General features: G+C 43.6%; 1 protein-coding gene across 1 annotated transcript; it reads right to left on the reverse strand.

Moving 5' to 3' along the window:
- Positions 1–6,230: 6,230 nt before the first annotated feature.
- On the reverse strand, positions 6,231–9,509 carry LOC130515162 (RLA class II histocompatibility antigen, DP beta chain-like). The gene is made up of 5 exons (XM_057015256.1): positions 9,318–9,509; positions 7,523–7,759; positions 7,188–7,448; positions 6,772–7,032; positions 6,231–6,494 (listed from the first exon to the last, which is right to left on the reverse strand). The coding sequence occupies exons 1-5, from the start codon at positions 9,364–9,366 to the stop codon at positions 6,334–6,336; spliced, it is 969 nt and encodes a 322-aa protein (XP_056871236.1). The 5' UTR covers positions 9,367–9,509; the 3' UTR covers positions 6,231–6,333.
- Between the last annotated feature and the right edge of the window lie 6,025 nt (positions 9,510–15,534).

Consider the following 15,534-nt stretch of genomic DNA (forward strand, 5'->3'; position numbering starts at 1 on the left):
AATTCTATACACCCAAACCTGCGCAGTAAAGTTTAAAAGTTACTCTTAATATTGCCTGGAACAGCACCCACTCACCTGGTGGAAACGTCATCACAGCAGCACCACCAGCTTCATTCTCATGTTTGCCTCGGTAATGCCTCATCATTGATGACGTGTTATTATTATATGTCGGGAACAAAGCAAACACTTCACCTGCAAATTAAAAATGAGATGTGTGTGTTTTATTATTTGTTACTGTGTGAATAAGAGTTGAAAAATACGTTTGTAACACTTACCTTGTTCGGCGGCGGCCCATTTCAAAGTGGTCCCAGACTTGAGATCTCTTCCTGGTTGGTTCCATGTGTGGCAGGGCGTGGCCTGCGCTCCGAACAGGTGCCATATGGAGGTAGTGCCTTAATTGGTGGGTGGGGAGAAAAGGTTTATATAAGGCACTGCCTCCAGCTGACTTCAGTTGTTTCCCCCTTCGACGGTACGGCGGGGTTGCGGCTTATCTGGGCGGTTCGACCAACAGAAACAGTTTCACAGCGCGAGCTGTCTGGCAGCGCCAAGAAGGTTGGTGCTTCCTCCCGCCTAGAGCGCTTTGCCGTGAGGGCACGCGCGCTAGTTTGCCCTGGGCAGGTAAGGCGCAGCAATGCGCGTCACTGACTCCCCCACTCGGTTGATAAATGTTAATGGGGCTGTTCTTGCTGCAGTTGGCTGCCGGCTGGCGTCAGTGGGTCGCGTTGCCCCAGCGGGAACCCCTCACGGAGTGGGGCGCCACCAAACAGTCGGCACGGACTATCTCGCTTACTGGACCCACTGCTGCTTTGGCTCGGTCCTTTGGTTCGGGATTCTCTCTCCCTCTCCCCTCGCTCCCCTTTGCTCGGAGAAATGGCGCTGAGACGTGGTGGTGCCGCCGAGGCGACCACGGAGCTTTTGCCTAAATTTTAGACTCTAACAGTGTGTAAATTGTATCAATTTATATTTACTTTTTTAGGTTTTGTTGCTTTTCGTTTCTTGGTTGACGTTGTTCTTTTAGACGACCTGGTCACCATTTATTTGCCTGTGCGCTCGTCGCGTCTGATTGTTTATCATTGTAAATGTAATTGTTCTCTTTTCTTTGTGGACAGGTGCTGCGGGCCACGGCGGGGACCCAACCCCTGGTGGAGGGCGTTTTCATCACCCCTCGTGTGTAGTTTTGTTTGCAGTAGCACGGGTGTTTGTAGTTTATCTCCCCTAATTGAGTTTTACCTGCCGGTGGGGCCCCAGCCCTGTCCACCCCTTTTGTTTGACTTTTGTACAGCCGAGTTATTTTTTGTTGAGTATTGGATTTAATAAAATTGTAGTGCATAACCCTCAATCCTGTCTCTGCCTCTGGAATAGAACCTTATCTGCGCGTGCCTGTTCTCCGGTTAATTCCTGGGGTGAAATTCCCCAGGTGGCGTTGTCGTTAACCGTTCCACCTCTCCCCACCCCGCCATGCCAGCATCTACTGTACCCTGCAGAAGAATATTCTCCAAATGTGGAGAAATTGTGAGCAAAAAAGAAACTGGTTAAATCCCAATACTGTGGAAAAAATAACGTACCCCAATAAAAACCTCGAGTCCACAATTATACAAGAATACCCAAGCTATGGCATATTTTACCAGCATTTTCTCAACAAAACAAAGCTCACGTGTCCGCCTCCCGGTCACCAATAGCGGCTCCAACCCTGCAGTGCAGGGCTCGCGGGTCGCCAGGAGAGGGCGCTAGAACTGCAACTTCAGGTAAACATTACTTCGAACAAGTGGTTCGGGAATTCACAAAAGCTTAATTTGCCCATCATTACTTTTTGTCCTGATCGGAACCAGACAAATCTACCGATGTTCTATTTCTTTTGGTTTTAAAGGCAGTTGGCATCTATATTGTAGCTGCCACCTTCTGGTCCTCTATCTAGCGTATCCATCCTTCCATCCTTTTTACTAGACCAGTACGTAAGAAATTTATAAAGCTCTTTCCTCCCACCTGAACTCTCTACCCAGCTCATCCACATCCACCATTCCCAGTTTCCTCAGTCCATCCATCATCATCTTCCTTTCCTCACTATTATGCCTACATATTAAAAGCACATGTTCTGTTGTCTCCAGTTCATGACACTGCTCACATAGATGGATGCTTCTCCACAATGTATAGCATATTGTCTAAGTTGCTCTGCCTAATTCTTAACCTTGTTATTATAACCTGCTCTGCTCTTTCCTGCTCTTTTCCCTTCTCCTTGATGCATTGTCCCTCCTTTGTATTGGAAAGAAGATGCCTCCCCTTGGCCTCTGTTTCCCCGCTCTGTTGCCACTGCTCATTTGCTTTTACCCACACAACACTCTTGCCTTCTGACTTTGATCATTAATTTCTCTGTCAACACTGCTCCTGCTTTTAATGGTTATACACCCCCATTTCCTTGGCCACCTCATCACCCTTCCACCCAAAACTCCCCTTTTGTGCTGTCTCCTCCCAACTCACTAGCAGAACCCCCTTTGTAAGATGTTCACCCTCTGACCTCTTGAATGAATCCAGTAATTAGCAGCCAACTGTTTCCTCCTCACCCACAGTGGCATTTCCCCAGCCTGTTCCTGGAGCGCACACACAGGTGAGATTTTGACTGGCCCATGTAGAGTCTAAGTGCTTGCACCGGGATCATATCCAGCAAAGTTCTGAAATCAGCTCTACATTGCTGGGATCTCATTATATTTACCACTTTTTTCTTTTACATTAACTTACTACCTGCCTGATATGATCCTTCCAGCTCAGCCTCTGGTCAAAGTAGATACCAAGGAAGCGGAAACTCTCAACCCTTTCTAACACACTCCCATATGTTTTTAGATTGCTCTCTCCTACCCTCTTTCTTGTAAAAAACTTTGTCTTTTCAGATGAAAGCTTAAGGCCACATTTAATTCCCCATCTTTCAACTTTACTTATTCCCTCCTGCATCCTCTTGACAATATACTGGAAGTTCCTCCCTCTTGTCCAAGGAGCCCCATCGTCAGAAAACAGCGACCTCCCCGTACCATCGGGAATACTTGGAAATATATATTCAATCATTTATCATTAGTGAATAAAGATTTGGACTGACCACTGAACGCTGTGTAGCGTTTTCAACGATGTTTTGTCTTGACATTTCTGCCCCCATCCTCACCTGGATGGATCTATCACTTCGCTTTTTTACCCACTCTCACTGCTATTTTCCTGCTGGTAAGAAAGTTCCTGATCCATGCTGTTGATGTGATATAATTTCATAAGCAGTCCATCCTTTCCCATCATATCATATCCTTTTTCTATATAAAAAATACAGCATTACACTTTCTTTATTGATCTGGACTGTCCTTATCTCATTCTCTAAATGTAAAACCTACCGTGCTGCTTCTTTTATATCATTTTCAGTTTTTCCCTGGTTTCTAAATAAGAGTTCAGCCTTTCATTAATCAATTTTTTTCCCATAGTTTTGCCTACAAAGGTTGTTAGATCTATTGTTCTGTAGCTCTCTGGCAAACCCGGGTCCTTACTTGGCTTACAGATTGGTACAATAGCAGTTTCTTTCCATTGATTAGGTCATTTTCCCTCCCCTCACAGCTTATTATACAATTTCAATAATGCCCCTTTACTTTAAACACTAATTTCTATCTAATATAATTTATTTGGTCTTCCCTGGAGTTGTTTTTCCAGCTTTTTAAAAATGCATTATTTGGTATTGTCATTGAAAACCTTGTCACACTTGCCTTTTTCTTTCAATCCTGCCTTCTTTCTCTTTATTCCTTTATTTCTGTGCTTTTTGTTTTAGCAAATATTTGTGCTATTAGTGCTGCTGATTATTTGTCCTCTACAATAACGTTCCCTTCATCTTCCATAACTGGGCATCCCTATTCTTGTCTACTTCCTAACATTCTTGTGATCATACCCCACAGTCTTGTCGTTGGTGTCTTCCTACCAAGTGACTCACGATACTTTCTCCAGGACTCCCGTCTGTTCCTCTTATCACTCCCCTCGCTGGGAGGAGATTCCCCTCGTCTTATTCCTCTCCCTCTCCCCTTCAGTTCCTTGTCTGTGTTTCCCGTGTCTGTTTCCAGGCTGGGAGGGGCTGCTTCCTGCTTCACTCCCATCGTGCGATCTACACACCTGGAACTCGTCTTCAGAAAATCACCTTCACCTGTCTCCTGGTTTAAAAGACTGGTCCACGCTTCCATCATGGCCAGTTTGTGGTGCAGCCCTCTGTGATCGCCCATTCAGATGTCTGTTCGTGCCACCCAGCCTGCTCTGACAAAGACTTTATTAGCTCTGGTTCTTTGAGGGATTCTGCTGCCACCTTTTCAGTAAAGTTTAGTCTGGTCAATCTACTCGGTCCTGTGTGTGTCTGCTGCTCCTAAAACGAGCTGCTCTCTGCTGCTCCTTATAATTTATTAAAGTCGAGTTTAAGGTTTTTTTTTTTTCTCAAAACCATTTTAAAAATTTCTTTTATTTACTTCTTGGAATAGTTGCATTTGCTGCTTCAGTTATAAATTGACATATTTCATTATTCAGTTCTGGTTTACACCAACTGCCCTTAGTTTGCCCCAGCAAATATTCTGAACGTATCCATTTGCTCCCTCACATTTCCATCTTCCTCCTCCTTTGTTCCGACTCACATTTCCATCTTCCTCCTCCTTTGTTCCGACCCCTAACGCTTTCAGTTTCTAGACCTATTGGATGATGGTCTCTACCCACTGTGCTGCTTCTCAACACTTCCCAGTTGCTTTTCCATGTTAAAACCTGTGATGCCGATGTGTGATCTCTTGATGGCTCGGTGCCCTTTGCCACTTTCACCCTCACGGCCAAACCAGTATTCAAGCATGCCTTTGTCATCTAACATGTCTTCCATTACTTCGAGTCTTCCTGATATCCCCCCATGTGCATTAAAATCTCCACACCAAAATATCTTTCAACTTAAACCCAAATTTGGTTTGAGTCATGCCTCTTGTACACAAATAATATCCATGTGTTCCTGTAATTCAGGGATATATTTTTTTAAGTCTTTCCTGTCTGTGATGAGACTTTGACCATTCCACTGGAGTATGTGTATTATGGTATGTAGGGGTTGCTGAATGAAACACATGATTTATTTGGTTCATTCATCTCTTCCACTCTTACTCACAATCTTCACTCCCTGTTCTCTGCTCTTCTCAGACTTGTTGAATTACAACTGTTTTCTCCACACACTGTAGTTTCCCCAGTTACATTTACATTAACTGTGCTATTACTACCCCCCCCCCCCCCCCCCCCCACACACACACACACACACCTCTGCTCCCTCCCCCTACCCCCCCCTACACACTGTAATGATGGTCATACCTTTGGCAATTGTAATACCTAATAGGAGGTTGAATATATGCTCTCACACTAAAACTCCTGTATCCTATAATGATCTTGTCAGTGAGAAGCTGACCTTTAAAGGAAAACAAGCCCAATCAAAATTTTCCTCATAAACTGGAGTAAAAGAAAACCAAGTTCTTTAAATATGTATCACACAGGCTCTTAGAAAAACATTTATTTATTTTAATACAGGATATAAAAATATACAATATTAGAAAGCAGACATTTATTAGAAAAAAAAGAACAAATAGAGAACATTTTCTGTTGATGCAATCATCCTCTTAAATATTCTTCAAGGTGCTTCTGAAGTGTGTTTTCATTTCTTCCAGGGGTGATTTATAGTTCAGAGCTTTAGCACCCAGAGTGCCTGGCTGGTTCAAAAGATGACACTCTGGTCATTCCAGTTAATGAGTTCATTCAACACAATTTAGGAGTCTTAGTAAAAAAAATCATGGAAAAGTGATCTTCCTCCCTGAAACTATGGTATGCATGAACTCATTCATGTTACAGTTCCTCACACACACACCAATTAAGTTAGGCTAACAGACAATAATCTGTTCCATTCAATTCAATGCAGCTCAAATGGGGACTAACATTTGTTGGTGATAATAATGTGTCGCGTGTATTGGGGTGTAGAGTAGTTGTCCAACATAACCACTGTATATTTACATCACGACACTCCTGTTAAGAGCCTAGACACGTTTTTATTTCTAGTGCTTTTTGTAAGTCTGTTAAATCATCTGTGGAAGAAAATAAATAGTTCAAAGCTTAAGCAGCCAGAAAAATAGACCATTTATGCCTGTGCTGCTCCTTCACTTTACAAAATCCTCTTATTATTCTTGACTTTGTTGTAATTAAATGGAGGATGAATTAATATGTGCTGAGAGGTAGATCTCATTAGAAACTCAATGATTTGTCCACAAAAATGTTATTGTTAAAATATTTCAACAATACTAAATCAGCAGCTGACAGACTGACTTAAATGTTACATTTACTGTAGTGATACTTACTGGTACATTTGAGCACCAGTGCTGTTGTGCAGATTAGAAAAAGAACACATAAAAACAGAACGCAGCTCAAAATTTGTGTCCAACTGACACTTGTGGAAAGAATTTCTCTTCCATCAAGTGTGTTTCCATCTGGAACCAAAGAAAAAATAGCATTGTTACTAAAAACATTGTAATAAAAGTAATAATTACAATAATAAACTAATAATGTTGATGCTGACAAATGTAGCGGACACTATTCACAGTGTTTAAACAGTTATATTTCTTATTTTCCCAGCGCTCAAGTATTTCTCACATCAGATTTTTAACAAACCTAAACTAACTGAGACTTGAACACAACGTTAAAATTTCAGCCTGGATCACGACTCAATAACAATCATGCAGCAGCATGTAAATGTAAAGTTCTCACCCCACATGACAGTGATGTTTCTGTCTTCTGTTTGGACAACACAGCCATAGATGTTGGTGTGGATCAGGGGGACCTCAGCTGTCAGGATGAGGATCACTGATCCATCCCCAGAAGGCAACGGGCCAGTTACAGTGATCCAGTTTGCCTTGGGGGCCCCGTCTTCAGTCAGAGACACTGAACGCACTGATTTGTCAGTACTGGTGACGTGGCACTTCAGCAATGCCCTGGTTCTGTTAACAGGGTTGGCAAACACACGGAGATCTGCAGGAGGATAGAAAAGGTGATGATCAGGGTTGTCTGTTGTCACTCTTTGAACAGGGAACCAGCAGTGATGAGCAGCTCACTCTTCCTCTCAACATAGTTTTAGCTCATAACCAACACCAGGCTGCTATTTTAGGACCAGAGAGTGTGTTCACCTGTTCTTTTTTCTATTTCTCTTAATTTGATCTGGTGGATCATTTCTAGACAGTATCTCCTGATGAATTGTCCAAACAAATGGTTCCGAGCCTCATAGCCGTTCCACGAATCTTTAATCATTTCTGCAGAAGGAGACAGGGCTTTCCATTTCTGAGCTCCAGCATCAAACTGAATGAAACCCTCTCCATTCACTGCCCAGTTGTCAAAAGCAGATTCAAGCCTCTCGTCTGACGTGATGCAGCCACGCCGCCGCTGAACATCTACAAGGATTGTTTTTTCTCTTTAGTTAAAGGTTTTAATTCCTAATTACAAAGCAAATGTGCTACAAACTTACTCCGTGTGTGATTGATGAATTTAGAAATCTCTTTGAGAGCATCAAAAACATCATAACATGCTGGTCTGCAGGTCCCAGGTAAGTTGTGGGATTCCAGGACGGGTTTGAAGTGTTCTTGTTGTGTCCCACTGTCACAGTGAGAGATCACAACTCCATCAAACTCTGTAACTTGTTCAAAATGGGGCCGAGATCCAGGCTGAACACGTCCTGTAGACAAGAACTCAAGAGAATGGGAACCTGAACACACAAACAAATGGAGTCAAAACTCTGGACCCTCACAGTGGGATCAGCGGTTCTGACAAAAATAATCATGTTATAAATTGATCCCAATCTCAGGTCTTGTCAAATTAATATTGAAAGATGTAGACAGTTTAATATTATGGTTAATTATTTTAAACCTTAAGCTGTGAGTCGTATCTGCTCAAATTGGTGGACGGTATCAAAAAAAGCAAAAATATCTCTTTGATCATCATCATTGATCCTCTTTGAGCCAGACCACCACATGTCAGGATAAAAACCCACATCTCATCTCCTCTCATCCTGGTCACCAGAACTCCTCAGGGCTGCTTCCTCGTTCCCCTACTATAATCCCTCTTCACAAACACTCAACTGGACAAAACACCACTAAAAACAAACAACCAGAATGAAAAACAGCCTCTTTCCACAAGCTGTGAAGGAAACATGGAGCAGCAGGATGAGAAACAGGTCAAAAGACCCAACAAAACCACAATATCATAATAGATTCCTCATAAACTGAATATAAACAAGGTTTACTACAGCACCTGAACAGGCACAAATAAGAAAAGAGGTTTAATCTCCACTCTCTTCGTACTCTGTGTGCAGGCATCAAAATCAAAGCAAATCCTCAGATAGTCAACAACTAAAAAATACATCTGTGTTTGGACAGTTACCTGCAACTTTCATGCATATGCTTTTGATATTAAAATATTAAATACATATTAAAGCACACACACACACACACAGGGCAGAGGTACTTTAGCAGAGGTTGCATCAACCGGAAGTCTCAGTGTGCACTACTGCTGCGCCCCCTAACGGCTCAGTCAGGAACAGCACCACGCACTGGAAACGAAAGCACTGAAGTTTCCACGTTCGGTTGCCCATGTTAGCGTTTAGAATAGTGTCACTGCCCAAATATCTTCAAGTATTTCACCAGCTTCCTGGTGCATTATTCGCTATTGATGTTTTTATTGCAGAGCTAAACAAAAACAAAGGGAGGTTTTTTTTAATAGTGTAGCGGTCACTTGTATATCATAATTCACCATCATTGTTCATATCTGTTCCATTGCCATAGTCCTGTTGAGCATTTTGCTATGTATGAGTTCCTCATTCGCTCGCGCTATTTGCCGACAACTAAGTCGGGTAATTGGCACGGCCCCTTTCACGGACCGTTGGAGTTGAGGGGTGGGGGTGCGTGTTTTTCCCGCTCTAATTTTATTTTTTCTACTACTTGTTGTGGCTTCAATAAAAGGCACACACGATTGTGTGTCAATGGTAATCTAAGTTGTATTGCCTTTACTTTGCAAACGCAACAATAGTTTTATATTTATATTATATTTTTAATGTATTCTATTTTATTTCTTATTGTACTCTCTTTTTATTATCTTTAATAGGTTTTTATGGTGTGAGTCTTTGGGGGACATCTGAGAGGAACAAGACCAAATGTGGGAGAAGAGCATCTACACAGAGAGCTGATTGATTGTTTGTCTATTTCTACCTGAGAAAAGCGCAACACAGCGCTCAGAACGTGCGTGTAAAGAAAGTTTCCTCAACTTACCGCATTCTGCTGCTGGGAGCAGGATCCAAAACAGAAGACAAATGTTCATCTTCCTAAATGAAGGTCGCTAAACACTTGTTGTCCTCATCTGAAACAGTCTGGAAGCACCATGACGAGGGTTCTTTGTGATAAAGACCGATTCTCTTAAAAGCGGGTCTCAAACTAGACGAGTGGTGCGGGAATTTGAATGAGGGAGAAAGTCGTACGGTAATTCAAAAAGAGCGCCTTGTGGGCGGAGCCTCCGTTCAGCACCAATCAAATACCCCCCAGAGAGGTGACCTCTGGGTCCAAACACGTGATTCACTGACACCGCCTTCGGACAGTTTGGAATTTTAGCACATAAACTCCTGATAACCGGATTTAAAATGATCAATTTCTAGCAACATAATTTGTGTCTTGGTCTCGTGGGACGTGCTCTTTCTTCTTGTATTCTTGACAGACAGCGATGGTGTTTTATTGCTATTTTAGCAACAAAACTGTTTTGGACTCATTTTAAGGCTACAACAAAAATAGTGAGACTTACCTTTGAGCAACAGTGATGTTATGCATGTGAAAAAGAAAACTGGAAGCAAAACAGAGGTGAAAACTTTCAAAAATGTCCGGTCAACACTTGCATGGAGGATGTGTCTTCCACCAAGTGTTTTTCCATCTGCATTGAAACAAACAAAATAACAAAAGTTGAATAAAATAACAATAAAACCAAAACAATGTATATGGGTCTACTTTACTTTACATGGAAAGTATTGTAATATTTATAATTGTAATAATCATATTTCATATATTATAGACGTGTTACTATAAACAACATATGGATGATGGGAACTGTAGGTGACACTGTGTAATACTCCAGACTATCGTGCATAGAGGCACAGTGGAGCACTACAGGAGGGGTGATCTAAAAGAGCTCTGCAGTTTGGATTTCATGTTCTCTGTCTCTAAAGCAAATTTTGTTGTAAGATTGACTTCATTTGGCTTTACAAGCTGCTGTTGTTATTCTCTCTCTCTGTTACCCCGTGTGTGTGTGTGTGTGTGTGTGTGTGTGTGTGTGTGTGTGTGGTGTGTGTGTGTGTGTGTGTGTGTTCACCTGTTCTTTTCTCAACTTCTCTTAATTTGATCTGACGGATCATTTCTGGACACAGTTGTTGGGGTCCAGGGTTGTGCCTGGTCTTCCCTCCAGGGGGCGTGAGGAGCTCAGTTTGCGCTGCAGGCAGGCGCACCTATGGGCAATTAACATCTGGCCACCTACTTAAGGAGGGAGCGCCTGCCCATCAGGGCCGGAGGGTTGTGGTGCTTTGTGGAGTATTGCGTTGTTGGCCTGTCTTGTCTTCCCTTGTCTTCCCTGCCTTCCCTGCCTTCCCTGCCTTCCCTGCCTTCCCTGCCTTCCCTGCACATTTAAGTAGTGATGTCCAAATGAGGTTTCATGAGGCTTTGAACCCTTTTGGACCATTGTGTTGAAAATTGGTTCATTACTCGAAGCTTCAATCATTTCGAACGCGGGCGCCATCTGCTGGCGCATTGGTGGTACTGCAGCCATGTAAAAGGTTGATGACCCAGCAAGCGTGCACTTTGAGTTTTGCTGTTTGTGCACTTTTGATGTTGTATTATTATAATATTATTTTTCTATATATTTTAGGAACAGATGGGGGTATGGGCCTAAGGTGCTTGGGTGAACTGGTGTGCTTATGCATTTTTATTTAAAAACAACAGTTTCTCCACAGTCGAGGGTTTGAGGCGGTTTCTCTTTTTTGAAACCATTTCCCCGGCTTTAGAAAACACCCTCTCGCAGGGCACAGAGGATGCTGGTGTTGCGAGGTACTGGTTTGCCAGGTGGTACAGGTTTGGGTACAGGGCTTTGTTTGTCGTCCAGTACACCAGAGGGTCCTGTGATCGTTCAAGTGGAGGGGCTGACAGATAACGCTGCACCTCCACTATGGCATCAGCGGTGGCATTCCTGGACGCTCTTGCTTCTTCAGCATCCCTGTCCAACAGCTTCCACGGATCAATGACTCAAAATAAAACATTACATAAAGTTTAGTCTGTACATGAATCAATGCAAATAAATCTATTGATCCAAATTCTATCATTTTTGTACCTTGGGAAGAAGCAGCTGGTTCTGGCTGTGCTGTTCAAGTGGATGGCGGGTCCTCTTGGGTGGGTGCATTCTGCAACAATGCCGCACACTCCGATTTTAACCGGTGCACAGCTGACTCGGCATTTGAAGGGCTTTGGAATCCGAGTGTTTTAAATCTTGGGTCAAGTAATGACGATAAAGAGAAGATGCTTGTGGTTTCTATCCCACTGAGTTTATCATTCATAATTCTATTGAGGTTTATGCCAAGGTCTTTTGCCATTTTGTTTGAGTTCCGGCCCGCAACGCAATAAGATTTTTATATTTTATATGTGCACCCCCCCACCCCTGCCTTAAAAGCTCTCGAGCAGTTCCAGCGATGTTCTCTGCTGTGTGACTGATAGGAAAAGGCCGAACTCCCACCAGGGTGGTGGGGAGAGTTCACCTGCATGAATAGCATGACAGGTGACAGCGAGATACGCATCCATGTTGATGGAGGTCCACATATCTGCGCTCAAGCTGACACTGTCAACATTCTGCAGGGCTGCCTTGGCCTTCTCCTTTTCTTCCACATCCCTCCTCTCCACCATGGCTTTAACTGTCTGCCTTGATGGAAGGGTGCATGTGGGATCCAGTTTAGCCACCAGAGCACGGAAGCCAGGATCAGACACCACAGTGAAAGGCTGGGAATCTTTCACTATGAAATCCACTAGAGCTTCATCAAGCTCCTGCTTCCTGCTACATAAAATATGGAAGTTAGCAGAACAAGATTAATTTAGTTCATTAACTAATTCTATACACCCAAACCTGCGCAGTAAAGTTTAAAAGTTACTCTTAATATTGCCTGGAACAGCACCCACTCACCTGGTGGAAACGTCATCACAGCAGCACCACCAGCTTCATTCTCATGTTTGCCTCGGTAATGCCTCATCATTGATGACGTGTTATTATTATATGTCGGGAACAAAGCAAACACTTCACCTGCAAATTAAAAATGAGATGTGTGTGTGGTTTATTATTTGTTACTGTGTGAATAAGAGTTGAAAAATACGTTTGTAACACTTACCTTGTTCGGCGGCACCATTTCAAAGTGGTCCCAGACTTGAGATCTCTTCCTGGTTGGTTCCATGTGTGGCAGGGCGTGGCCTGCGCTCCGAACAGGTGCCATATGGAGGTAGTGCCTTAATTGGTGGGTGGGGAAAAGGTTTATATAAGGCACTGCCTCCAGCTGACTTCAGTTGTTTCCCCCTTCGACGGTACGGCGGGGTTGCGGCTTATCTGGGCGGTTCGACCAACAGAAACTGTTTCACAGCGCGAGCTGTCTGGCAGCGCCAAGAAGGTTGGTGCTTCCTCCCGCCTAGAGCGCTTTGCCGTGAGGCCACGCGCGCTAGTTTGCCCTGGGCAGGTAAGGCGCAGCAATGCGCGTCACTGACTCCCCCACTCGGTTGATAAATGTTAATGGGGCTGTTCTTGCTGCAGTTGGCTGCCGGCTGGCGTCAGTGGGTCGCGTTGCCCCAGCGGGAACCCCTCACGGAGTGGGGGCGCCACCAAACACAGTCGGCACGGACTACCTCGCGTACTGGACCCACTGCTGCTTTGGCTCGGTCCTTTGGTTCGGGATTCTCTCTCTCTCTCCCCTCGCTCCCCTTTGCTCGGAGAAACGGCGCTGAGACGTGGTGGTGCCGCCGAGACGACCACGGAGCTTTTGCCTAAATTTTAGACTCTAACAGTGTGTAAATTGTATCAATTTATATTTACTTTTTTAGGTTTTGTTGCTTTTTGTGTCTTGGTTGACGTTGTTCTTTTAGACGACCTGGTCACCATTTATTTGCCTGTGTGTGTGCGCGTGCGCTCGTCGCGTCTGATTGTTTATCATTGTAAATTTAATTGTCCTCTTCTTTGTGGACAGGTGCTGCGGGCCACGGCGGGGACCCAACCCTGGTGGAGGGCGTTTTCATCACCCCTCGTGTGTAGTTTTGTTTGCAGTAGCACGGGTGTTTGTAGTTTGTTTATCTCCCCTAATTGAGTTTTACCTGCCGGTGGGGCCCCAGCGCTGTCCACCCCCTTTGTTTGACTTTTGTACAGAACGAGTTATTTTTTGTTGAGTATTGGATTTAATAAAATTGTAGCGCCTAACCCTCAATCCTGTCTCTGCCTCTGGTATAGAACCTTATCTGCGCGTGCCTGTTCTCCAGTTAATTCCTGGGGTGAAATTCCCCAGGTGGCGTTGTCGTCAACCGTTCCACCTCTCTCCACCCCGCCATGCCAGCATCTACTGTACCCTGCAGAAGAATATTCTCCAAATGTGGAGAAATTGTGAGCAAAAAAGAAACTGGTTAAATCCCAATATTGTGGAAAAAATAACGTACCTCAATAAAAAAACCTCGAGTCCACAATTATCCAAGAATACCCAAGCTATGGCATATTTTACCAGCATTTTCTCAACAAAACAAAGCTCACGTGTGCGCCTCCCGGTCACCAATAGCGGCTCCAACCCTGCAGTGCAAGGCTCGCGGGTCGCCAGGAGAGGGCGCTTAGAACTACAACTTCAGGTAAACATTACTTCGAGTAATCATTACAAGTGGTTCGGGAATTCACAAAAGCTTAATTTGCCCATCATTACTTTTTGTCCTTATCGGAACCAGACAAATCTACCGAGCTTATCTTGTTGTTGGTGTTGTTGTTCTATTTCTTTTGGTTTTAAAGGCAGTTGGCATCTATATTGTAGCTGCCACCTTCTGGTCCTCTATCTAGCGTATCCATCCTTCCATCCTTTTTACTAGACCAGTACGTAAGAAATTAATAAAGCTCTTTCCTCCCACCTGAACTCTCTACCCAGCTCATCCACATCCACCATTCCCAGTTTCCTCAGTCCATCCATCATCACCTTCCTTTCCTCACTATTATGCCTACATATTAAAGCACATGTTCTGTTGTCTCCAGTTCATGACACTGCTCACATAGATGGATGCTTCTCCACAATGTATAGCATATTGTCTAAGTTGCTCTGCCTAATTCTTAACCTTGTTATTATAACCTGCTCTTTCCTGCTCTTTTCCCTTCTCCTTGATGCATTGTCCCTCCTTTGTATTGGAAAGAAGATGCCTCCCCTTGACCTCTGTTTCCCCGCTCTGTTGCCACTGCTCATTTGCTTTTACCCACACAACACTCTTGCCTTCTGACTTTGATCATTTAATTTCTCTGTCAACACTGCTCCTCTTCTCTGCTTCCTTTGCCAACCTCTCTGCCCTTTCATTCCTCAAGATCCCCATGTGAGCTGGGGTCCACAGAAACACAACACAAAGCCCCTTCCCTGCACATTTCCTCCACTCTCTGATTATATTGATTACTAAATTTTGATGAGCTTTTGATGCTCCTGTTTTGATGCTTGTTAATGCTGATACTGAATCACTACAAGTTACTGCCTTCTGGATGTTGTTCTGATAAACCCACTGAACTGCCACATGAATTGCAACAAATTCAGTAGCAAATACACTAATGTAATCTGATGTTCTTTTGCTATACTCAAAGTTTCTAGAAGGTGCAGACACAGTTGCATCTGTTTGTGTGTCCTATATATGTATATAGACTTTAGCTAATTGTCCAGGACGGCAAGAATATTTGTCATCGAAGTTCTCGGCTTGCTCTCAACAGGTCAGTGTCGTATCCAAAGCGGTGGGGAAGTGAAGGGTGTGTCAAAAAGAACATGCACTTTGCCAGCAGATGTTAATGTTCAACCAAGTCTCAAAGTTTAGAATATAAACTTTAAGTGGGAAGGCAGAGGAAACAAAAGGGCGGACCTAAAATCTGAGAAGTTCAAACTGGCAAATATAATCTTACATGGGAATCAATCAGGGAACAAAAACCCAAGAGGGCGATTGTGGCAAAGTTGGGAGATGAAATTAAGTTGTTGCTGAAAACCCTAATCTGGGGAGTTTTGTCCCAGGAATAGTTCTGGTGAACCAGGTGTGTGTTAAAAAAAATGGTCCAATGTTTCAGCTCACCAAAAGGCACGAGACAGTGTTTCAGAATTTTAGGAAAACCTTTTTTATGACCATGTTTCGCATTAAACTCTCAGGGTTACCAAAAATGGCCAGAATAGAGGTGGCAGAGGCTGTGTGTAGCAGCGCACGAGGGGAGGGAAGTGAG

Source organism: Takifugu flavidus, chromosome 18 (assembly GCF_003711565.1).
Source record: "Takifugu flavidus isolate HTHZ2018 chromosome 18, ASM371156v2, whole genome shotgun sequence".
Classification (NCBI taxonomy): Eukaryota; Metazoa; Chordata; class Actinopteri; order Tetraodontiformes; family Tetraodontidae; genus Takifugu; species Takifugu flavidus.